This window comes from Mustela nivalis, assembly GCF_964662115.1.
Source record: "Mustela nivalis genome assembly, chromosome: 10".
Lineage (NCBI taxonomy): Eukaryota > Metazoa > Chordata > Mammalia > Carnivora > Mustelidae > Mustela > Mustela nivalis.
Window position 1 is genome coordinate 33,972,911 of NC_139029.1, and position 25,928 is coordinate 33,998,838.

At 39.2% G+C, this 25,928-nt stretch overlaps 1 protein-coding gene and 1 long non-coding RNA gene across 11 annotated transcripts in view; one reads left to right on the forward strand and one right to left on the reverse strand.

The window, feature by feature from the left end:
• IPP (intracisternal A particle-promoted polypeptide) overlaps positions 1-7,665 on the reverse strand; it is a 63,619-nt gene extending 55,954 nt beyond the window's left edge. For 4 of the 10 annotated variants that reach the window (XM_082687270.1, XM_082687271.1, XM_082687272.1 and 1 more), the window contains exons 1-3: positions 7,459-7,664; positions 4,559-4,897; positions 2,170-2,601 (exon numbers count right to left, since the gene is read on the reverse strand). In XM_082687270.1, the coding sequence (XP_082543396.1) occupies positions 2,170-2,601; positions 4,559-4,850 (724 nt within the window). In that variant the 5' untranslated portion in view covers positions 4,851-4,897; positions 7,459-7,664. The other 6 variants (XM_082687275.1, XM_082687268.1, XM_082687274.1 and 3 more) reach the window with 4 other exon arrangements.
• LOC309842720 overlaps positions 7,463-25,928 on the forward strand; it is a 31,157-nt gene continuing 12,691 nt past the window's right edge. The window contains exon 1 of the long non-coding RNA XR_014299744.1: positions 7,463-7,594. This is a non-coding gene — a long non-coding RNA (uncharacterized lncRNA). The remainder of the gene's footprint in view (positions 7,595-25,928) is intronic.

Consider the following 25,928-nt stretch of genomic DNA (forward strand, 5'->3'; position numbering starts at 1 on the left):
TGGTGATTGTTTCCCACAATACCAAATATTATTTTTCTCATTGTTACTAAAGAATAAACTTTCCTTAAATCAAAGATTGTTTTTAACAATATGCTTCATAATACCTAATTTAAAAACACATGTGTGAGGATTTCTAAACAAAGATGGCAAGGTAAAACAGGATCATGATTATCCAACAAAACGGAAAAATAAAATAGCCCCATATTCTATACCTATGGCTTAACAACAGAAAGATATAAAATTATGTCACAAAATTTTAAAAATGATAGTCAAATCAAGAAACAAAAGATTCCAGTGGGATGAGGTCCATCTCCCAAAGAGACTTTGAGCATGATTGGGTAGACTCTTCCTGCTCAAGGATGATTAGCTGAGGTGAAGTGGGGATGAAAGCCAACCTATGTCCCACTTGCTAATCCATAAGACCTGGCCCCTTGAGAGGGACTATTTTCTAATTGAGACAAAGGTACCATACATGCTGGCAAGGGACTGTCTCCAAGCTTTGTTCCTATATCCCAGAAGCAATATTAAGGAAAAAAGGTCAATTAACCAAATCTTGAGAATTTTCACTAATGACTAAGAATTTGGAAAGGTAGAAGGAGCAGGTAAGAAGCAGAACTGAGAAGTTCTGGTCCTTTACAGGACCATCGAGGTAAAGACAGAATCACCATGCCTTGCCATCTAACAGGGTACAGTTAGATGTCCACACTAATGAGACATATCCTTAACTGGGTTAAGGAAGCCCTGACACAAAATCAGTAATAGGATCTTAGGGAGAGCTCAGAGTCCAGGTCCCTAAGCAAATATCTAAGCCTTAGCATATCTCTGTTCTGCCACCACCTTCATACCTCAGTCTAGAAAGAAGTGGCAAGAACACAACACAGTCCTCAAATTCTAGCTGGAAGTTACACTAAAGTAAAAAGGGTGTCAAGGAGAATTAGCTCTTCCATTATCAGAGTAAACTGGTTTGAAGAGAGTCACCCATGTTATACATGAGCAATATACCAGTAAGTAACAACAGCACTATTAAAATATACCCCAGGAAAAAGAGAAGAAATAACTCATTCTGGAATAAAACATTAGCTACAAACACAAACAGACTTCCCACACATGCTTTCCTAGTCATTCATAGACATGCTACAGAGTAGAAAAAAATTTGAATCACCTAACATGCATGTTTCTAGGTAGGAACTGAACAAGATGACACTTTGCCTCATATTTCAGCTCTCATATTATAAATAAGTGTCCTTTTCACAGTCTCTTTAGTGCTGTGGTTTTCACATTTTTGGGCTTTTTCTTGGTGATATTGTTGAAAATGACCCCACCCATACTGTTGAAGTAAGTACTATCTAGTGTTCTCAATTGCAAGAAGCCTGTGATGTGCTTTATGGAGTAAATGCATGTATTAGGTTTCATTCAGGCATGAGTTATAGTACTATTGGCTAGGAGTTCAATGTTATGAGTATATATATTAAATTAAGTATATATTTATATTAAGTATATATATTAAATAAGGTGTTTTAAATAAGGAGCGCCTGGGTTGCTCAGTGGGTTAAAGCCTCTGCCTTCGGCTCAGGTCATGGTCTCAGGGTCCTGGGATGGAGACCCACATCAGGCTCTCTGCTCAGCATGGAGCCTGCTTCCCCCTCTCTCTCTGCCTGCTTCTCTGCCTACTTGTAATCTCTGTCAAATAAATAAATAAAATCTTTGGGAAAAGAAAAAAGAAGCTATGATATTATATCAATATAAAATTAAGTTTATAATGAGAAGATGTACAGAATTTATTGAGTTTGGGTTTTGTTTTTAGCATATGAATTTTCCTCACGTGTCAGGTTTTGCTATAATTTTTAGAGGAATAAGAAGAAATCTTACACTGAAATAATCAGTACTACCAAAAATAGCAGTGGTATTTTAGGTCTGCCAATAATTTTATCTATAATTCTAATCTCCCTTAGTATTTAAACTCAAGAAAGGTATGTCAGAATTTGATTAAAATAGTGGGTAGAAATACTGAAACACTACTATCTGCAAATCACAAAAGTTGTATCTTACATATAGAAATAATTCAATAAATGTCCATTATTGAACTGAAAAACGAAAACATTATCACATTTCAAACAGAGAGAAAGCCACTGGATATTCACGCATTTGATATATGCAAAAAAAATTTACCTTCTATGTACTTTAAAAGCCTCTGAGGAGGTAATAAAGGGAATCGAATTGGTTCTAGCACTTCCACCACATGTTTTCTTCTTTTTCCCAGGTCCTTCAGAATCCATTGCATAGCAGCTAAGAAGACCTGGTATTCATCCTCAATACTGAGTTCTTCGCTTCGCAAAATTTTGATCAGTTGATCTTTTGTAAGCGCTAGGAACTCCTCCCCACTGTGAACCTCCAAGAAATGGACATGAATGTAGTTTTCTGTGAATTCCAAAAGATCATGGCATGCAATTTGCTCAGAGAACTGAAAGATTCCAATGCAGTTCAATGGATCAATTTGTCCTTTTAGAAATTCACAGCACAGATTAACAACTTCAGTCAACTGTAGCATGTCTGCTGCAACAATCAGCTCCTGGACATTATTCACACCTATGTTCACTATACCTAGGGAAGTAGGGAGACAAAATAACCAACAAAGTAAAAACAAACATTTGACATATTTAAAAACGTTATATTTAATTCCACGGCTAAAGCTTAGTATTTGGTGAGTAGATAGATCCTAAGTAAAAAGGCAACAAAGGATTTGTAGAAAGAGCACAAAACTTAAATGATACCTAACATTTATGGAACACTTATAATGGACAGAAACATTAACTGTTTCATACATTCATTTAACCGTCACTACAACCCATATAATACTTGTAATTTCTGTCAAATAAATAAATAAAATCTTTTAAAAAAATGTTTTTTAAGTAGGCTCCACACCTAACATGGAGCCCAGTGTGGGTCTTGAACTCAAGACCCTGAGATCAAGACCCAAGCTGAAATCAAGAGACAGATGCTTAACCAACCGAGCCACCCAGGTGCCCTCAAGAATCAGAAAGTTTAAATAATTTGTCTCAAAGTGACATGGTCAAGTGATTGAGGGTAGAGACTGACATCAAAGTCCATGCTTTTAACATAAGGTTATATGCATCTAACATTTACTGAGGCACTGGGGTGAATAAGACAGGGTCCCCATCTTCAATCTGATAAAGTGCCATACAAACATTATTCTTTAATGCTAGGTATAACCAAGAGTCCATGACATATGAGATGTTATTAAATACTTTTTTTTTAAAGATTTATTTATTTATTTATTTGACAGGCAGAGATCCCAAGTAGGTGAAGAGGCAGGCAGAGAGAGAGGAGGAAGCAGGCTCCCTGCTGAGCAGAAAGCCCAATGTGGGGCTCGATCCCAGGACCCTGGGACCATGATCTGAGCCAAAGGCAGAGGCTTTAACCCACTGAGCCACCCAGGCGCTCCTTAAATACTTAACATTTAAGTAACTACGTACACCACTTTCTTTCTAGATGTCTTTACTTTTATATTAACATATATGACTTTGGGAGAACACTAAATAGTTAATTATATTTAGAATGGAAGAAAAACCCTGTAATGCTCCTACCTGATAAGGATAAACTCTCCATTCAATCTTATATTTCCCTTAATCCCTTTTAGGATATTCTCTCCATTATTTGGCTGAAGTTTATATTTCCAACAAGATTTATAAAGTCTGTTGGGGGAAGGCTTTCCCTTTTATATTCTCAATGCCTACTGCCCACTAGGTACTCAAAAATTTGTTTTAAATAGGGGCACCTGAGTGGCTCAGTAGTTTAAAGCCTCTGCCTTTGGCTCAGGTCATGATCCCAGCGTCCTGGGATCCAGCGCCTCATCGGGCTCCCTGATCAGTGGGAAGCCTGCCTCTCCCTCTCCCACTCCCTCTGCTTATATTCCCTCTCTCGCTGTCTCTCTGTCTGTCAAATAAATAAATAAAATATTTTAAAAAACCAAACAAACAGATTTTTCATATTCTGTCATCCAGAGATAAACACCAACATTCTGGTCTTTTTCCTGTGCACCAAGACAAATGATTTTTTTTCTTTACAAAATTAGAGCGGTACTTATATTCAATTTTTTTTCATTTGAAATATTGTAAACACTCTTCCATAGTATATATTTAAGTAATTTGAGAGATCTAAAAAATATTCCATGATATACACATATGCCATAATTTATTTAATCATATAATCTACTGAGGGATAATTAGATTGTATTCAATTATGTAGTTATAAATAATGTTACTGTAAACATTCTGGTACATAAATATTTGCAATATTTGGCAAATACAAATTTATGTAAAAATATTTGTACATAAATATTGTATCACTAAGTAGTTCCTTATGAATAATTCCTTCCTAGAAAAGGAATACTGGGTCAAAAGATATGAAACTTTCAAACACTCATAATAACATATTGTAAAATTACTTTCCATAGAAGTTGTATCAATTTATATTCCCACTGCAATGCATGAGTGATTATATCATTCTTCACGCAAAACTTTAGGCTCATGTAACATACCTGTATAAATGAAATCTAGAAGTATTTGAAAGATTCCAGCTTCAATTCCTAGAATCTGTACAACATCTTTTGAGGACTCTTTCATTCCTCCAGTGAATAAAGCTGCAAAGTAAGGACTACTGGCAGCCAAAACCAGCCGATGAACTTTAAAAGTCTCCTTCCCAACTTGCAGCTGCACATCACAGAAATGCTCTCCATTCCTCATTTTATTGATCTGGGCCAAGATGAGTTGGGCATGTTTATCAGATGAAAATGGATTATTACCAGCCTTGGGACAGTCCTCATTAGCCATGTTGACAGATTAATTAAAAGGACTGTTGCCCATAATCTGATCCTACCCTGAAAAACAAAATAGGAGACCAGAAAACATATTTTTGTCTTTAACATGTCTTCTATTGACACACATTCCCTATCCTTTAGCTTAAAATCTACTTAGGGACATAAAATACACACAAAACAAATATGGGTTTCAGGGAAGGGAATAAGCAATGGGGCCTAAAATAAATGGAGAATGATTCACAGTAGAAATGGGACCTGACTGGATGTTGCAAGATAAAGATTAACATATGAGGAGAGGGCATAAGCCCTTCTGGGTGAAATAAAGAAAGAAAAGGCACAGGGGCACCTCGGTGGCTCAGTTGGTTAAGAAAAGGCACAAAGACAGAAGTTTTTGTACACTGTAGTTAAGAAAGCATATACTCTAACCAAAATGAATTTTCAAAAACCAACTGTGATTGGGCCAACTGTCTGCTTACAAACCTTCACTTGGCACACTTCTCTTAGTACACAAAGTCCTTCAAATCTCACCTCTGTCTACCTGTCCAGTCCTATCTCCCATACTCCTCTTTGAACTTAATACTCCAACAAAACCTAACAATTTGCAGTTCTCTAAAAGTGTCTCTTTCAAGGCACCCTTCCCCACCTTTTCCTTTTGGGTCTTTGTTATAATCCAAGACTCTGTTCAAACATAATTTCCTGCAGAACCTTCCCTGTTCCTCTCTCCCTGGATTTGGTGGCCATCCTAAACTCACCTATTTTTTTTTTTTGAACTTACCTATTTTTTGGCTACATCACACTATACCTTGTCAGACACTACCAAACCTATTTTCTACAGACACATATATTCTCTGAAATCTTCCTGAGAGTCTTTTAAGGGCAGGGACTATCTTTCATAGTAGTAGCACCGGTACCTCACATATACTAACTTTTCAAATATTTGTGAAATGAACGAGTACAATGAGAAATAACAATAGCTTATGTTGTTTTTGTCTAACTATGATAGCTTTTCCACACATTCTGCCAATTGCAATCCTCACAATAATTAAGAGGTGGGAAGAAAAGATATTGTTATTTGAAATGAGAGAGAAGGAAACTGAAGCTCAAAGTTTCCCAAAGACACAGTGTCAGTATAATGACAGTCTCAGTATTGGAACACAGGTCTTATTACTCTAAATCTTGGGCTATTCCCACCATATCACATGCATAGGAATTATTAGGACAGGTTATAGAGAAAAGGCTTTGAAACCCAAGGACAGAAACTTAGCCATTATAGACTCAAGAGTAACTAGACAACAGTCATGTTTCAAAACTGTTATATGAACCTTCCAGGGAATGAACTGAGAGGTAGCAAAGTCCTTGAAAACAGCCTTATACAGCCTCAACAATGAAAATGGAACGGATGAATCCAACTTACTTTTTAAATAAAGAAACCATGAGATCCAGTAAGCACAAGGGAAATCCAAGATGACTATGGTTTTGTAACCCAGGCATCAAAGGAAACTAGTAATAAGACTGACAGAAAGTTGTGGGCTGATGTTAGAAAAAAGTGGTTAATTTTATCGCATTCAGTCAAACTCATCAAAAACTAATCATCATGATTATCTAGGAATTGAGAAATTTGATTGAGAAGTTCCAAGACAGCTGCTAAAACTTCACATTAGCATTTACACAATGTCAACATACTACATTTAACTGGCATATAAAAGCAAACAGGGCATTTGTCTCTATACTGAAATTTGACCTGCAGAATATTATCAAACATCACATGGCTGTTAGGCTTTTTTTGTTTCAGATTTCTTCCCGTCAGCAGATTTTGGACCCCAGCGGCTTGATTACAAGGTACCTCCTCTGCCCCCAACTTCAAGGCATCAAGCACAGCCACTGAGCTAAAATGCTGCCTCCTGCGGAGTTCAGTCAATACCCATCCACTCCGGTAGCAGACAGCAAAAATGCTAACGTGTTACCTGCTTCTTAGCAGTTGCTGACACTATCCCACTACCAGTGAAGAACTTCATTGCAAAAGGCGACACATGTGTGACCGTATTTCCAAAATGAAAGAGCATAACTCCGGGACACTGCATATGGATGTGAGGGACGTGCCTCAAGAGACCCAAACTTGAAAGGGAGAGATTATCAGGAAAAGGTGGAGATGCCCAGAAGAATTAAAGAGGACCTATGTTTGACTTTACTCTTCAGAGCATCGGGAAGCTGTTTCAGCAAAGGGTGGCAGAAAAAACAAGCGTCAAGAAACCGAGGTTCTTTGTGCCTGAGTCGGGGACCTGGAGAGTTACCCCTAAGCTGCTACGACACTACAAGCCGATAAATATTCGGCGCCACCTAAATGGCGGAGAAGGCATCTCCCACTGGTCCGGGGATAGTTGACAGGCTGGGGGCTCAGCCTTCGGAATCCCTGGTGGGGGCGGGGAAAGGAGAGGCAGGAGCCGACCAGACCAGACCAAGCGAAAGGTGAGGGCGAAAACACTTGACTATCAGAGGCACGCCTGAGCGGCCAGAGCAAACGGTTCCAGAGGCTCCTCTCCTCAGGGGTCCCAAGAGCCGTAAGAGCGAAGAGGTCATTCCCAACCCCGTCACAGTCGCACCCGGACGCAGGCCCTTCTTACCCGCCGCTTCCCCTTCCCGCCGGCGCCCGCTAAGGCCCTGCGCGCGCAGTCGCTACCAGCGCCGGCGCCGAGAGGGCGGGGTGAGCCCGGTTGGGCGGACGAGGCGGAGGAGACTGTGGCCGACCGAGGGCTGGAGGTGAGGCCGGGCCTGTTGACAAGTGTCTCTAGCGTGGCGCCGGTCCTAGTCGGATTGCGCGTGCGCAGTGTTCTTCCGCTGGCGGGTAGAGGCGACACCCCGAGCCGGACGGCTGTGACCCGCGGATGGTGTTTGATTCGCCGCAGGCGATCTGCACAGCCACGAGTCCAAGCTCTTGCCTTTTGGGGCTGGCCTGCTCGACCGTTCCCCTCAACCTACGTTCTCTCCATTCTTGTGGCGTCCCAGATAGCCAGCGAACTTTAGTGTTTGTTTGTTTGTTTGTTTAAGATTTTATTTATTTGACACAGAGAGAGATCACAAGTAGGCAGAGAGGCCGGCAGAGAGAGAGAGGGAAACAGGCTCCGAGAGAGAGAGAGAGAGAGAGAGAGAGAGAGAGGGAAACAGGCTCCCTGCTGAGCAGACACACACACACACCACCACCACCACCACCACCACCACCCCACCCCCCGCCACAGGGGGCTCGATTCCAGGACCAGGAGAGCACGACACAAGCGGAAGGCAGAGGCCTAACCGATTGAGCCGCCCAGATGCCCCGAACTATAGTGCTGAGGAAAGACAGAGATGAATCCCTGGCGCTGCGCATATATATATATATATATATATTTTTTAATCTATATTTATATTTTTAACTTGAGATGTTACTTGACGTGTAACTTTAGCTTCATGTGTACAACATGATTCGATATTTCTATCTTCTCTTATTTTAAAAAATCTTATTTATTTATCAGAGAGAGAGAGTGCATGCACACAAGCAGGCAGAGTGGCAGGCAGAGGTGGAAAGAGAAGCTCCCGGCTGAGCAAGTAGCGGGACTCGATTCCAGGAGCCTAGGATCAAGACCTGAGCGGAAGACAGGGACTTAACCTGATCCACCTAGGCGTTCCAATCTCTTTATTCTTTACCATTCACTCAGATCATTTTCTAGGGTTGCCTAAGCCTGGCATTTGAATGGATGCCTACTTTGAGGAAAGGGAGAACTCCAAACATCTAGTTCTTTTCACTGTTGAACCTCGTAATATGTCACGTTCATGATTTTCAAACATTTTGACCCCAGCCGACAGTGAACAAAAACATGCTACTTCAAACCCAGTAATAACACATATGTCTATAGATGTATATATCTGAAACAAAAATTTCACAGAACCATATACTTACTGCCAGCAATTCACTGAATTTCTATTTCTTCTTTTCGATTCATTACCAAGAAGTGTTAAAAGAGACCCATTGTCTGAAAAAATTATTATCCAGGACTTGGAAATGAGCAAAAGCGATTATCTGGGTGCGCTTTTACTGTAAGGCTGGGCATTGCCTAGCAGACTTTGGAAGGATTTGAGTCCATCGGGATCTCTGACTTTCTATTTGACCAAACTATTTTGCAAGAAAATGGGCATTTAAGATCTTGTCCACTCTATAGAAAAGATAACACAAAAACATTAAGTTATATTAATCGATGGCATATTAAACCATTTTTTCTCTCAGCAAATTCAACATTCCTGGTTCTTAGCAATTCATACAGCATTTCTGTAACATTCTGTTGGCTCTCAATTAATATAAATAATATTTTTGACATGTGTTAATTTTATATTTTTATGACAGCCATAATTTTACCTTTTGGAAAATTATACTTCAGCACCACTAAAATTAATTTCCCAATTTATTATTGGATTGCACCCAGCAAATTTGAAAACCAGTGTAGGGGCGCCTGGGTGGCTCAGTGGGTTAAATCCTCTGCCTTCTGCTCAGGTCATGATCCCAGGGTCCTGGAATAGAGCCCCACATAGAGCCCACATCCAGCTCTATGCTCAGCAGGGATCCTGCTTCCCCCTCTCTCTCTCTGCCTGCCTCTCACCTACTTGCAATCTCTGTCAAATAAATAAATAAAACCTTTTAAAAAAGGAAACCAGTGTATATACATGGGAGCAGAACTGCTGGAATATATGGCACGTACATCTTCAATTGCACTAGAAAATACCTCTTTTCAAAACTTCAACCTATTTACATTCCCACCAGTAGTGAATGAGGTCCTTTCCTCCACAGCCGTGCCAACCCTTAATATCATTAGATGCTTAAATTTTGTGTAACCTGGTGAGTGTAAAATGTTTCATTTTGTTATAATTTATATTACGTGATCACTTATGAGATCAGGCATTAAAATGATGTTTATAAGATGCTACAGACTAAATTGTGTCTGTGCCCCGCCCCCCCCAAATTCATGTTGAAGTTCTAACTTAGAATGTGATGGTGTGGGCACCTGGCTGTCTCAGTGGGTTAAGCTGCTGCCTTCGGCTCAGGACGTGATCAAGTCCCGCATCGGGCTCTCTGCTCAGCAGGGAGCCTGCTTCCTCCTCTTTCTCTCTGCCTGCCTCTCTGCCTACTTGTGATCTCTCTCTGTCAAATAAATAAAAGCAGGCTCCTGCTGAGCAGAGAGCCTGATGTGGGACTCGATCCCAGGACCCCGAGATCATGACCTGAGCTGAAGGCAGCGGCTTAACCCACTGAGCCACCCAGGCGCCCCGATCTTTCATTTCTTGTCTTCTTGTCTCTTTCGATAAATGAAAGTTCATCATTTTATCAATTTATCAGCCTATTTATGTTTTGCACTTTTGAGGTGTTGCTTAAGAAATTTTTCCTCTCTCCAGTGTCAAAAGATGTTATTTTATAGTTCCTTCTAAAAGTGTTAGAATTTGGAGCACCTGGGTGGCTGAGTTGGTTAAGCATTTGTCTTTGGCTCAGATCATGATCTCAGGGTCGTGGGATCGAGCCCCACATCAGGCTTTCTGCTCAGTGGGGGCCTAAATAAAATCTTTAAAAAAATTTAAAACTTTTCTGAAAAATAAAAAAAAGTGTTATAATTTTATTTTTCACATTTAAGTCACTAGGAATCGATTTTTTTTATTTTTTTTAAAGATTCTATTTATTTATTTGACAGAGAGAAATCACAAGTAGACGGAGAGGCAGGCAGAGAGAGAGAGGGAAGCAGGCTCCCTGCTGAGCAGAGAGCCCGACGAGGGACTTGATCCCAGGACCCTGAGATCATGACCCGAGCCGAAGGCAGCGGCTTAACGCACTGAGCCACCCAGGCGCCCCAGGAATCGATTTTTTAAAAGATCTTATTTATTTATTTGAAAGAGAGAGTGAGAGAGAACCAGACTCCCTGCTAAGCAGAGAGCCCAGTGCGGGCCTCGATCCCAGGACCCTGAGATCATGACCTGAGCCAAAAGCAGGCACTTGATGGACTGAGCCACCCAGGCACTCCAGGAAACATTTTTTCCAAGTAGATTAAGATAGGTGTTCAATTTCTTTTTTTGTTAATATGCATAAGTAGTTATCACAACAGTACTTATTGAATAGTTCATATTTCCCCACTAATCTGAAATGCCAGATCTCTCTTTTTACATTTCCTTTAGGCCTGGGATCAATTCTCTGTTCAATTTCTTGGTCTATTCACCCATGCCCTACTGTTTTAATTACTGTTTTGTAATAAGTCTGGTAGGACAAGGTTCCACTGTGTTGTTCTTCAGCAGTGTCTTGGCTGTTCCTGGGACTGTTGGTTCTTCTACATGGATTTTAGAACAACCTTGTCAAGTTGTACACACACATATATGCAAGGTGGGGGTTCTATTAGAATTTCAGTAACTCTGTAGGACAATTTGGAGAGAATTAACATCTTTATAACATTGAGTATTCTTATCCATTAACAAAATTAAATTTTATATTTTTTATATTTTTAAGTTTTTATTTATGTAATCTCTACACCCATTGTGGGGCTCGAAATCACAACCCTGAAATCAGGAGTTGCATGCTCTTCCTTGAACCAGTCAGACTTCCTTAAATTTCAGAAATTTTAGAAGTTTTATAACTTTATCCATAAGGGTCTTATATATCTTTTATTAAATTTGTTCCTAAGTACTTTTATCTTTGTGTTACCATACATTATATCTTTTTAAGAATTACACTTTATCTTTGTTGGGTAAAGAAACTAAATTCATGCCTGTACACTAATTTTATAGACAACAAGTGTAAGTCCCTTATTAATTAAAAAGATATAGGTTTGTGGAGTGCCTGGGTGGCTCAGTTAAATGTCCGACTCTTGATTTTGTCTCGGGTCATGATCTCAGGGTTGTGAGACTGAGCCCTGCATGTGGCTCTGCACTAGGCATGGAGCCTGCTTCAGATTCTCTCTCTCCCTCTCCCTCTGCTCCTCACCCCCTAAAAGAAACAATTAAAAAAAAGAATATGCACATTTGTATTTATAAGTGAGGCTGACCTTTACTTTTTCTTTATTACACTATTCTGTTCTGATTTGAGTATCAACATGATACTAACTAACCTTCTAACTCAGATTTAAGAGTGTTTCCTTTTTTCCTTTTCTTTCTCTGCATGAGTTTAAGTAAGGTTGAAATTGGGTAAGATTGGAAGAGGTTGAACTTGCCTATAAAATTATGTGGTTCCATTGTTTTCTTTGTGCAAGAATTTCTATATGTTGATTCAATCTTCTTAATGAAACTATCATGTTTTCTCTTTATTCTTGAGTCCGGTTTGCTAATTTATATTTTTCTAGAAATTTTTCTTTTTAATCAAATTTTCAAATTCATTAGCACACAATAAAAAGTACTATCATTAATAATATTCTGAAATTTTAATCTCTGTTGTATCTATAGTTATAGCTTCTTTTTAATTCATTTTTTTTCTTTAAGTAGGCTCCACACCTGGCATGGAGTCCAACACAGGGCTTGAACTCACAACTGTGAGCTGGAGAGCAAGTTAGATGCTTAACCATTAAGCCACCCGGGTACCCCTCCTTTTTAATTCCTAATATTTATTAATGGCATTTTCCCTTTTATCTTCATCAGTCTTACTATAGATTTCTCAATCATCTTCTTTTCAAAGAACTAATTTTGGCTTTGCTGATCCTCTCAATTATATCTTTGTTTCCTACTTCATTAATTTCTGCTTTTATGTTGATTATTTACTTATTTTAGTTTTCATTGAAATTATTGTTTTCTTATTTTTAGTTTAAGTTTTTGAGTTGCTTAGTTCCTGATTTTCAGTCTATTTTCTTTTAGAATCTAAGTTTAAGGTTATAAATTTTCCTCTCAGTATTGCTTATAACATAAACATGAATAGTATCCTTCTGGAAGCTGGGCAACCAAAAAGCCCTGTTGGTTATAGTTGGTGGTAGAGACAGAGTTGTTTAGGGAAACATAATGAAATTTTCTGGCAGTAAGGGTTAAAAGCTTAAGTGCTAGAATCACAATGCCTGAGTTGAAAATTAAGACTCCGTCCTTGGGTGCCTGGGTGGCTCAGTGGGCTGGGCCTCTGCCTTCAGCTCGGGTCACGATCTCAGGGTTCTGGGATCAAGTCCCGCATCGGGCTCTCTGCTCAGCAGGGAGCCTGCTTCCCCTCTCACTCTGCCTGACTCTCTGCCTGCTTGTGATCTCTCTCTCTGTCAAATAAATAAATAAAATCTTTAAAAAAAAAAAAGACTCTGTCCTTTACTAGCTGTGTTACTTTTGGCTAGTTATTTACATTTCCTTTTCTTCAACAATAAAATGCAATGAATATTTACTTTATGGTGGTTTATAAGTATTAAACGCATTCATGCATATAAAGAATTTTATATCATTTTTAGGAATAAACATTTAGCTATTATTTTTCTTATTTATCTCGTTTTCACTGCTTGAAATAAGTAACCATGAATTTATAGTGGCATGGATTTACCCAGTTGAATGATTTTCCTTCATTAGTGCTTTGCTGCCTGCCTAGATACAGAAAAGCAACCATTTTGATTGATCCAGGATTAAGGTTTTGCCGCACAGATAGAATGAAAAGAAAAAATGGGTCAAGGTCCTTGAGGATTTTATGACAGTGGTTGAATGAACTGAAAGAGTCATTCTTAAAAGCCCCAGCAAAGTTGTTCAGTAGAGTATGTCCCAGAAAAGTCTGTGGCGGAGGTCTACTGCTTGCTGAGATTCTTGCTAACTTTTTTCCCCCTGTTTTTACAGAGAGGAACTAAAGGAAAAAGGGAAAGCAGACATGAGAGTGAGCTTCATTTATCCATTTATTCAACCAGTACTTAATGAGGGCTAACAATATAGCAAACACTTTAAGTTGCAGTGATACAGTAGTGAACAAAAAATGTTCCAGGGGCACCTGGGTGGCTCAGTCGTTAAGCGTCTGCCTTAGGCTCAGGTCATGATCCTAGGGTCCTAGGATCAAGCCCTGCATCAGGCTCCCTGCTCCTTGGGAAGCCTGCTTCTCTCTCTCCCACTCCCCCTGTTTGTGTTCCCTTTCTCACTGTATCTCTCTCTGTGTCAAATATATAAATAAAACCTTTATAAAAAAAAAAAAAGGAGAGGGTTCCTATTCTTATGGGATTACATTCTAAATAAGAAGGCAGAAATCAACAATAAGTGAATAAATATGTATCAGGAGATGATAAGTGTTATGAAGAGGATAAAGAAGGATAAAGAGATAAAGTGACATATTAGGGAAGGGGTACTATTCTAGACAACGTCGTCAAAGAAAGCCTTTCTAAGAAGATGACACTTGATCAGAGGACTGAATGGAGAGAGCCATGTAAAGGAGAATTCTAGACAGAAAAGTAAATGCAGGGGTGCCTGTGTGGCTTAGTCGGTTAAGCATCCGACTCTTGATTTCAACCCAGGTCATGGTCTCAGGGTTATGAGATCAAACCCCGCACTGGGCTCTGCACTGGGCGTGGAACCTGCTTAAGATTCTCTCCCTCTTCACTTGCCCCTTCCCGCCTCTGCTCATATGTGGTCTCTCTCTCTAAAAAAAGAAAGAAAGAAGAGAAAAGAAAAGAAAAGAAAAGAAAAGAAAAGAAAAGAAAAGAAAAGAGAAGAAAAGAAAAATAAATTCAGTGGCACCTGGCTGGCTCAATCAGTAGAGCATGCAACTCTTGATCTCAGGGTCATGAGTTCAAGTTCCACATTGGGAATAGAGTTTAGTTAATAAAAATAAAGAAAAGAAAAGTAAATGCAAAGGTCCTATAGTGAGAGTATGCTTTAGGATATTTAAGAAATAATAAGGAATCCATTGTTACTGGAGGAATATTAGCAAGGGGAAGAAGAGTCTTAGGATATGAAAGTAAACAGGTAGCTAAGAGCAATATCACCTAGTGTCTTGTATACAGGAAGGGCTTTGACTTTCTTTCTGGGTAAAGTAGCTATACTGTATAATGTATATAATAAGTTTTGTTTTCTGAATGACAAAAGACAAATGGCTTTCACACATTTCTGCTTATAAAAACCTGAATTACCAAAGAATTAAAAACATAAATATGAAAAGATATATATGCACCCCTATCCTATGTTTATTGCAGCATTATTTACAATAGCCAAATTATGGAAGCAACCCAAGTGTCTATCCATAGATGAATGGATAAAGAAGATGTGATATATATATATATATATATATGAATATTATTTAGCTATAAAAAATGAAATCTTGCCATTTGCAACAGCATGGATGAATCTAGAGTGTATAATGCTAAATGAAATAAGTCAGAGAAAGACAAATACCATATGATTGCACTTATATATGGAATTTAAGAAATGAAACAAACGAGCAAAGGAAAAAAAGGGACAAATCAGAAAACAGACGCTTAACTATAGAGAACAAACAGAAGTTCACCAGAGGGGAGGCAGACAAGAGGAAGGATTGAATAGGGGATGGGGATTAAGGAGTGTGCTTGTTGTGATGAGCCACACAGTGATGTATGGAACTGTTGAATCACTATATTGTACACCTGAAACTAAGATTAACTACCTGGATTTAAAACAAAACAAAAACAAAAACAACCCACCCAGTTAAACTGTCTGAGTTCAGTTATTTGAGTTCTTAAAGAACTACGTGTGTTTCAGAGATCTGATTGTTGAGCAGAAAATGGAGGGACTCCAGGGCCAGTTTTTTTTTTTTTTTTTTTTCAATCTAGCCTAGGCACTCTTCTCTCATGCCCTGATTTCTCACCTTTTCCTTGTATATTGGTTGTAAACATTGTGTCTCTGGCTAACCTTGAGACCAGGATGGACAGACTGAGGGAGCAACTGAGCAAGGGAGTTGTAAGATTGGGTGCCCTTATTTTTCTCTATTTTGTATTCCTATATTTTCAGTATCTAGCACAGTGGTTGGCACATGGGATTTATTCAGTATTTATAAAGTGAGGGGCGCCTGGGTGGCTCAGTCAGTTAAGCATCTGCCTTCTGCTCAGGTCATGATCCCAGGACCTGGGATTGAGAGCTGCATCAGGCTCTTTGCTTTGTTGGAAGTCTCCTTCTGACTCTGACCCTAAGCCCTGCTCATGCTCTCTCTCTCTCTTTCATAAACAAATAAAATTTTTAAAAAATATTCATTAAATGAACGAATGAATAAATAACACTTCACTCTTTCTGCTTCAAGTTTATTCCTGCTCCAATTCATCTCCACCTGCAAATCAGACATGGGATTATATCACACGTGAGATTATATCTTCCTACACATGGGAAGATATATCTTCCACCCTTGCTTATATTCCTTCAGTAGTTTCCAATTACGTTCAAGAAGAAATACCATGAAATATTTAAGAGTACAAATCAGAGTCAGTGTGCCTAGGTTTGGGGCAATTTGCCTTTGGGCAAGCTATTTAACTTTATTGGTAAATAGGAATAGAGAGCCTTTCTCTTAGAGTTGTGGTAATGATTAGATAATCTTATATGTGTAATGTTGCCTAGATAATTGCCAAATCCATTATTTCTTTAGAGGTGGCAAAACATTGGCTTTTAAATTCTGTCACTTCTTTATCATTAATTTACTAGCAATGATACTTCTATAAAGAAATTTCCCACTTCATACTGAAAGTATAGTCTATATAGTAAAGACAGGATAGAGTTGGATGCTTACTATTACTTATCAATTTTTCAGAGTAATGATTCAGGGACCTAAAAACTACCAAAGGTGACCAAAGAATAAATGTTAGTGTCATTATGACATAATAGATATTTATTTATTTTATTTGGTTTAATTCCTTGCAGTCATTATTTTCATTGATATTCAGGTTTTACCATTTTTGGTAAGTAGGAATCCCTTTCTTGTTGGCTCCTGTATCATTTTGATATACCACCAGTAGTCTTTGATAAGTTCTTTGCTTTCAGGCACAAGATATTTTAGGCTCATCTTAAAGTTTCTTGTCCCTGGCCTGAAACTGGCCATTTATCCAAAGATCTATCTCTAGGTCCTTTTTAATGGGAAATCGTATTTAGAGACTAAACTTTGGACACCAGAGGGAGCTAATTGCTACTGGGTTAGAATATACTTTTTTTTTTTTTTTTTAAGATTTTATTTATTGATATGACAGAGGGAGACACAGCGAGAGAGGGAACACAAACAGGGGGCATGGGAGAGGGAGATGCAGGCTTCCCCTGGAGCAGGGAGCCCCATGTGGGGCTTGATCCCAGGACCCTGGGATTATGACCTGAGCCGAAGGCAGACACTTAACCTTCTGAGCCATGCAGGTGCCCTAGAGTATACATTATTTTAAAAAGATTCTGAGTTATTCTGAAAAGATTCTCAGCAGCCCTGGTTGCCCATTAGAATTAGTTTGGCTAATACCATTATTTTCCTTAGAAAGTTATGTTAAGACTAGAGAATTGAGACTTTCCAACTTAGTAAACTACTTCACAATGAAGTAGAGTAAATTTATTAATCAGAAGTTCAATACTATTTGTATTTTTCTTTTCTCTCTTTTTGTTGTTTCCATTTCTCCTGAGAAATAATAGTGTGGTTGGAAATGAGGATTAGGGAAGAAAAATGGTTGATAAGAGAACCTGCTTTAAGGTTTGAGCAGAACATGTGCTGTAGAATTACCAGAGGCAGAGACAAACAGAATTTCTCATATTAACCAAAGAAATACATAACTCTGGAATGCAGAGAAGACAGAAAATATAGTGGTTCTTTCAGGAGAGGGTCATGGAAGGAAAGTATATGATTCTTTTTGGTGCACAGCCCAGAAGTGCTCAATAATTCCACAGCCATTGTATATTCTAATTTGGTAAGCAGATCAACAGAATATCAAAGAACAAGTAAAGTAGCTTCTTTACACATGGGAAGAGAACTGACCTCAAAGTTCACACTCCACCTTCTCCTTACTTCCCTCAAAATTTAACCTTGAATCTTGGTTGAGGACCACTCTGCATTCTAAAACATATGTTGGTTTTGACGTCTATTTAATGCCCATGATTTTATTTTGGCTAAGAAAAGAGAGACAAATCTGGCTAGACCTCTTGTGATTTGGATTATATTTCCTCTACGGGTCAGTTTCAGGGCTTCTAGGAGTTGGGTTTAGCCAGAGAATCACACCCCTCACAGGACTTTTTTTCAAATAGGTCTTTTTTCACAAAGTACTTTTCAGACAGTTGCCTGTTTCGAAGGCAATAGTTCTCAGCCCTGATTGCCCATTAGAATAACCTGAAGAGCTTTTAAAAATAATACTATGCTGAGTGGCTTAGTTGGTTGAGAGACTGACTCTTGATTTTGGCTCAGGTCATGAGCTGAGGGTCGTGGGTTCACAACACGGCAGCTCACAACATGACAGCTTATTCCTTCCAATCTAGCAATTAGAGATAGTCTCCTAGTGAAACAGTTACAATCTTATGCAATATAATCACAAACAGATAATTACGTACAAATACAGTCAACTTTGCCATATTCTATTGGTTAGAAACAAGTTACTGGTCCCATTCACATTTAAAAGGAAGGTACCACATAAGGCAGAGAACACCAGGGATCATGGGAACCACCTCAGAGTCTATCCACCGCTTGAACTAAGTAACTAAATAAAGAGTGAAGGAGGTAAAAGAGAAAGCTTTTGTTTCTGGTAACAGATCAACTAATAAATGTAGAAGAATGATAGGTAGTCACTATTTTCAACAATCACAACAATAACTGATATAAATAAAAATAGTTGGGGCGCCTGGGTGGCTCAGTGGGTTAAGCCGCTGCCTTCGGCTCAGGTCATGATCTCAGGGTCCTGGGATCGAGTCCCGCATCGGGCTCTCTGCTCAGCAGGGAGCCTGCTTCCTCCTCTCTCTCTCTCTGCCTGCCTCTCTGCCTACTTGTGATCTCTCTCTGTCAAATAAATAAATAAAATCTTAAAAAAAAAATAAAAAATAAATAAATAAAAATAGTTAATGGATGCTGAAACTATTGAGTAAAAAGGTGTCGGAGAACAGGATATTTACGTCCTCTCAAAGTATCTCCTCCTAAACTTTCACTTCCAACCATAATTTACACTCAAGCATAAAACAGGTAATAATTTGGACAAAATATTTAGAAGAATATTTTTCAGATATTGAAAAACAGGTAGAACAAGAGAGTGATTCTTGAGAGAAGGGAATCAGATGAAGTGAGCCCTATAATTACCCCAGCTTACTGCATGGAGAGAATTTCCTGCGACAGTTCAAGGAAGGAGAACACACAGCACAGCAGTTTTACTGAGTTGAGGAGACAAAGTTGTTTCCTACTAGTGTAATTTACCTTGATCTGTCCCTTATTTTTCTGTAACTAGAAGTTAGGACTAAAAGTTTGCTTAAACTCAATTAAATATTGAGATTAGAATATCTAGTAGGTTTTACTGGGTCCTTTATACTGTATAACAATATGATGCCCATAATGTTAGGTTGTTTAATTAATAGTGATGCTAGATTTGATCACTTGGTTAATGACCCCCAGATCTCTAAGTTGTAAGGATACATTTTTCTTTTGCAATTAGCAGCAAAATAATCTGTTGGTAATGGTTTGGCATGGTGCAAATATCTTGTCCCCCAAAGGCTTTAACTCGTGATTTCAGCATCCCCTGGGTTTTCTCGTCTTCAACAAGTATTTTACAGGGAGTAGAAAAATGGCAATTTCTTAATTCAATTATTCCTTTTGCATTTAATAGCTGATTTCCCATAAAGAGAAACTTTCCTTACCTGCTTAAAAGGTAAGGTGAGAGGGGCACCTGGGTGGCTCAGTGGGTTAAAGCCTCTGCCTTTGGCTCAGGTCATGATCCCAGGGTCCTGGGATCGAGCCCCACATCAGGCTCTCTGCCCAGCGGGGAGCCTGCTTCCTCCTCTCTCTCTGCCTGTATCTCTGCCTACATGTGATCTCCATCTGTCCAATAAATAAATAAAATCTTTAAAAAAAAAATGTTAAGGTGAGGAAAAAAAGAAAAGGTAAGGTGAGTGCTTAATCTCTTATAGTTGCTAATTTTCAGAATAGTGTGGATTGGAGCCTGGTTGGCTCAGTTGTTAAACGTCTGTCTTTGGCTCAGGTCATGATCCCAGGATCTACAGATCTAGCCCTGCATCTGGCTCCCTGCGCTGCAGAAAGTCTGTTCCTCTCCCACTACCCCTGCTTGCGTTACCTCTCTTGCTATGTCTATCTCTGTAAAAAAAAAAATAATAATAAAGTTTATTTTCAGTTAATTCCGTCTCTTTTTCTGTCTCTAAACAGTGCTATGGACTTGCTAATTATTATGTATTCAGTATTTTAAAACCACAGCCATTATTCTTTTTGATTCTAAAGTTATCCCAAATTTGGCCAATGAGAATTCCTTCAATCTGCTTCCTTGTGCTTATGATATGTTTCCATTAGACTTTGAGAGATTCCTTGTTTTCTGGCACAACAAGATAACCCAGGTTTACCTTATACTTTCCCTGCCCCATACCTCTCATAAGCTATTTCTTTAAGAAATAGTGGCTCAGGGTATCTGGGAAGCTCAATCAGTTAAGCACCTGCCTTCAGCTCAGGTCATGAACCCAGAGACCCGGGATCCAGTCCTATATTGTGTTCCCAGCTTGGTGGGAATTCTGCTTCTCCCTCTACCCTTCCTCCCTGCTCGTGTGCTCTCTTTCTCTCTCTCGAATAAATAAGTGAAATCTTTTAAAAAGATAGAAATTGTGGCTCATTTTAATGAAAGATAATAATTAAAGATCACAATGTCAGTGCTAGGTATACCGATTACTATTGGAGTTTGTCCTCATTGGATTCCCCTGAAAGCAAACCCTGAGACAAGGATTTGAATGCAAGTATTTTCTTTGGAAGGTGATACCAGTAAGTATAAATCAGGAAGTGGTAAAATGAAGCAGGAAAGGGAAAAAAAAAAACCATAAAGGGTGTATTAATGAAAACATTACTGTTGTGAGCAAATTGGGCTCAATCCTGCTGGGAATCCTTCGAGGAGCAGCCTAAAATATGCCCCAGAACTATCCAACACAGGGACAAAAATGCTGGGATATTTATCCACTAACTTCCATCCTCACTGTTTTTTTTTTTTTAAAGATTTTATTTTATTAATTTGACAGAGAGAAATCACAAGTAGACAGGCAGCCAGAGAGAGAGAGAGAGAAATTTTTTAAAAATTTACCCTTTACTTTTTTAAAGTAAACTCTAGGCCCAACATGGGATTTGAACTCAGGACCCTAAGATCCAAAGATTCATTTGCTCTACCAACTGAGCAAGCCAGGCACCCCCAGGCACCCCTGCTTTTAATGTTTTGATGAACTGCAGAACAGTGGCTGTTCTAATTGAAGGTTCTAATGAAGGAGGTTCTAATTTTTCTACATCTCCACCAACACTTGCTATTGTCTATCTTTTTGTTTCAGTCACCCTATGGATGTGAAATGATATCTCATTGTGGGTTGTTTTTGTTTTTTAAAGTTTATTTATTTCAGTATTATCTGCACCCAATGCGGGGCTTAAACTCCCAACCCTGAGATCAAGAGTCACATGTTCTACCAACTGAGCCAGCCAGGTGTCCCACCATTGTGCTTTTGATTTGCATTTCCTTAATGATTTTTCATGTGCTATTGGCCATTTGTATACCTTCTATGAGGAAATGTCTATTCATACATATGTTTTGCCCATGTTTTTAATCCTTTCACATTTTTAAACTGGATTATTTGTCTATTATTGAGTTGTTAGGGTTTTTTATACATTCCAGATACAGTCAGAAGATGTATCCTAAGGATACAAAAATTTTGAAAAAATCTTCAATGTTATTCAATAATCTTCTTATTGTTGTAATTATTGTTATTGTTGTTGTTGTTGTTGTTGTTGTTGTTAAGAGCGGGAAGCGTGGAAGGAGAAAGGGAAGGGGAGAGAGAGAATACCAAGCAGTCTCTCTGCTGGGTGCAGACCCCAGTGAGGGGAAGCTCTATCTCACAACCTGATCATGACCTGAGCCAAAATCCAGAGCTGGACACTCAACTGACTGAACTACCCAGGTGCCCCAATAATGTTACTATTGTTAGTAGTAATATTGGTAATGTAGTTTGAATTTAATGATGTGTATTATATGGCAAAACTATGGAAAGAGCCCAGATGTCCATCAACAGATGAATCGATAAAGATGTGGTATATATACACAAAGGAATACTACTCAGCCATCAAAAAAATGAAATCTTGCCATTTGCAATGATGTGGATGGATTTAGAGGGTATTATGCTGAGCAAAATAAGTCAATCAGGGAAAAACAATTATCATATGATCTCATTCATATGTGGAATTCAGGAAACAAAACAGGATCATAGGGAAAGAGAGGGAAAAATAAAACAAGATGGAATCAGAGAGGGAGATAAACCATAAGATAGACTCTAATCATAGGAAGAAAACAGGGTTGCTGGAAGGGAGGGGGTCAGGGGATGGGGTAACTGGGTGATAGACTTTAAGGAGGGCACAGGATGTAATGAGCACTGGGTATTATATAAGACTGATGAATCACTGAACTCTACATTGGAAACTAAAATTACATTATATGCTAATTAATTGAATTTAAATAAAAAACAAGTGAAAAAAATGATGTAGTTGTAGGATAAAGCAAATGAGTAAATTTTATCAGTATTAAAAACCAGGATTTGCAGTAAACGAGAAGAGAGATACAATATAAAATTTAAAAATAAAGAAAAAATCCTATAATGTTCATTTTGAGTTGGAAATTATTATGGATTCAGTTTTGTCTTCTGAAAGCACCTAGAGGCTAATTTGTAATAGATTATATGGATGGTCTATACTATATTCCCTTCTGCCTGCCCTGTGAAGTTCAGCTGAAGCTACAGTAAATAGTTCCAGTCATGCTTATGCATTCAAACCTCTGAAAGAAGTGCTGGAATTTAACAATCTCAACAGTCCTTCAAACAGTGAGGATGGGGGCACCTGGGTGGCTCAGTGGGTTAAGCCGCTGCCTTCAGCTCAGGTCATGATCTCAGGGTCCTGGGATCGAGTCCCGCATCGGGCTCTCTGCTCAGCAGGGAGCCTGCTTCCCCCCCCCTCTCTCTCTGCCTGCCTTCCTGTCTACTTGTGATCTCTATCTGTCAAATAAACAAATAAAATCTTTAAATAAATAAATAAATAAATGAAATGTTAAAAACAGTTACCATATAATCAAACAATTTTGCTCCAGAAGAAATGAAAATATATGTCTGCACAAAACTTGTATATGATGGTTCACAGTGACATTATTCATAATAGCCACAGAGAGAAAACAACACAAATGTCTACCAACTAATGCACAAATAAACAAAATGTGGTATCTCTATTCGATAGAATATTACTTAACTATAAAAAAGAATGAAGTACTGATATGTGCCACAACATGGATGACCCTTGAAAAAATTATGCTCAGTGAGAGAAACCAGTCACAAAAGACCACGTATTACATGAAATCTCCAGAATAGGCAAATCTGTCATAAGTATATTTCATCAGTCAAGTCCAGGATCAACTCCTCCTCCACCCTCCTCACTTCTCCTCAATTCTTCTCCCTCAGTTCAACATAGCCCAAGAGGTACTTGCACCCTGATTTTTTAAAAAGATCTTATTTATTTATTTGTGTGAGAGAGAGAGTAATAGTGAGGGAGAGCATGAGCGGAGGAGAGAGGAAGAAGCAGGCTCCCCGTTTAGGAGGGAGCCTGATGCTCGGGGCTCGATCCCAGCGCCCCGAAGTCATGACCTGAGCTGAAGACAAACACTTAACCAACTGAGCCACCCAGGAGCCCCTGCACCCTGATTCTGATGGAAGAGTCCTAGAGGGGTTTCTGCCTTCCTTCTCTCTGTCTGAGCTGAACAAGCCCAGGTGCATTACATTGGGCAAGGTTTCTAATACATCTGGACACCTCCTGAGATATTCTGCTCCTGGGTTCCCTCTATCCCAGCTCATACAAGGATCCCTGGATGAATTGTCGGGAAGAGCATTATGTGGCTGTGCTGAGGACCCAATCTATTTGAGGAAAATTAAGTTATTGGGCTTTATAGGGTCCAATGAGGTAGATCCTTATTTTTTCAGGAACCCTTTTTTTGGGTTTGGTTTGTTTTTTAAATATTTTATTTATTTATTTGAGAAAGAGAAAGAAAGAGGGAGAGAGAGTGGGCACAAGCCATGGGAGTGGCAGGCAGAGGGAGAAGGAGAAGCAGACTTCTTGCTGAGCAGAGAGCCTGATGCAGGGACTTGATTCCAGGACCCTGAGATCATGATTTTAACCAAAGGCAGATGCTTAACTGATTGAGCCAACCAGACACTCGTCCAGGAGCATGCCTGTAGGAAGGGAGCATTGAGGACACCAGTTTAGGAAAGGAACTAGAAGAGACAGAATTTTCTGGTTTTGGAGACAGACAAACATAGGATTCTAGTCCTAGCTGTGTCACTAACCAGTTATACAACCACAGGAATATCACTTAACTTCTAAGCTTACATCACTTTAACTGTGCAATGGATATGACACTGCCCCCAAGGGCCCAAATGAGGCCCAAATGAGATCATACAGTTAAAGGGCCTCATAAACTGTTTGTCCCTATGCAAGCATATGCCATTGTTATCGCAAGGACTATTGCTTCCTGTATGGCCAAAGTGGCTAGTGGATTTCCTGTATGTGCAGTGTGCATCTGGTCATACTCTGGCTGTTATACTGGATCCCAGGGAAGCCATGCTGAGTTTTTGCCTTCAACCAAGGAGTTTATTTTGTAACTTGGCCCTGTTCACCTTGGGTTGGCATCGAACAGGACCATCCAGAAAGTTCTGCCTGGCTGATCTCAGCCTCCTAAGATAAAGGATTGGAAAATCATTATCTGGATCCTATATATTATAGAAAAGGGCTTCTCAATTCAGTTCTTGGCTTCAGTTAGTTTTTTTTTTTTTGATATGTAGAAAAACATGTATAGTTGACACAAATGTGATATTAATTTCAGGTGTATAGCATAGTGATTTGACCCTGTACATTATACTCTGCTCACCACAAGGGTAGCTACCATCTGTCACCATATAACACTATTGCAATATCACTGACTATATTTCCTATGCTATACTTTTCATCTTTGTGACTTATTCATTCTATAACTGGAAGCCCATAGCTCCCATTCCTCTTCATCCATTTTGCCCAACTTCCAACTCCCTTCCATCTGACAGCCACCAGTTTGTTCTCTGTATTTATGGGCCCGTTTCTCCTTTGTTTGTGTGTTTGTTTTTGGCTTCAGTTTTTGAGCTGTCCACATCTGCTTCACCTCCTTCCACTTTCTCTGCTTCCTGTTCCTGCTTCCCCTGCTCTTGTTCATAAATATGCTTTTTAGGCTCTGGTCTTGGCTCTGCCTGGCTGGACAATCAATCATCTATTTGATGATTGAACCACACCAGTCTCTATACAACTGGCTCCAAGAGGAAGGGCTGCCTGGATAATTTGTCCCTGTAATTTCTCTCAGATCCAAAATCACAGGGTAGCTTTAAAGAAGAGACCTCTGGGCTTGATGAAAGTTGCGAAGGAGAACAAGGCAGCCCCACTCCTCCATCCCCATAGACTGACACTCTTGTCCACAGACATGCACACACGAACACATACACATAGTATACACACATCATGGACAGACAGAAACATGCACAATGATGCGATCCCACACATACATACATAAATACATACTGACACTAATACCTTAAGTTGGAAGGTCTACATGGGGGAGGGAAAGTGATTGGCTCTGATTCCCTTTTATTCTCAAAGTCTGAGACAGACACTTAAGAACCTTACACAAAGAATGACTTGGCTTTTTTTTTTTTTTTTTTTTTTTTTAAGTAATCTGCACACCCAATTTGGGGCCCCAACTCACAACTGTGAGATTAAGAGTTGCACCTCCACCAAATGAGCCAGTCAGGTGCCCCAGGACTTGGCATTCTGGAAGATGTGCCTTCTGTCTTTTTTTTTTTTTTTTTTATTCTGAGAAAGAGAGTGAGCACAAGCAAGGGGAGGGCAGAAGGAGAGAGAGGAGCAGTCTCCCTCCTGAGCAGGGAGCCCAATGCA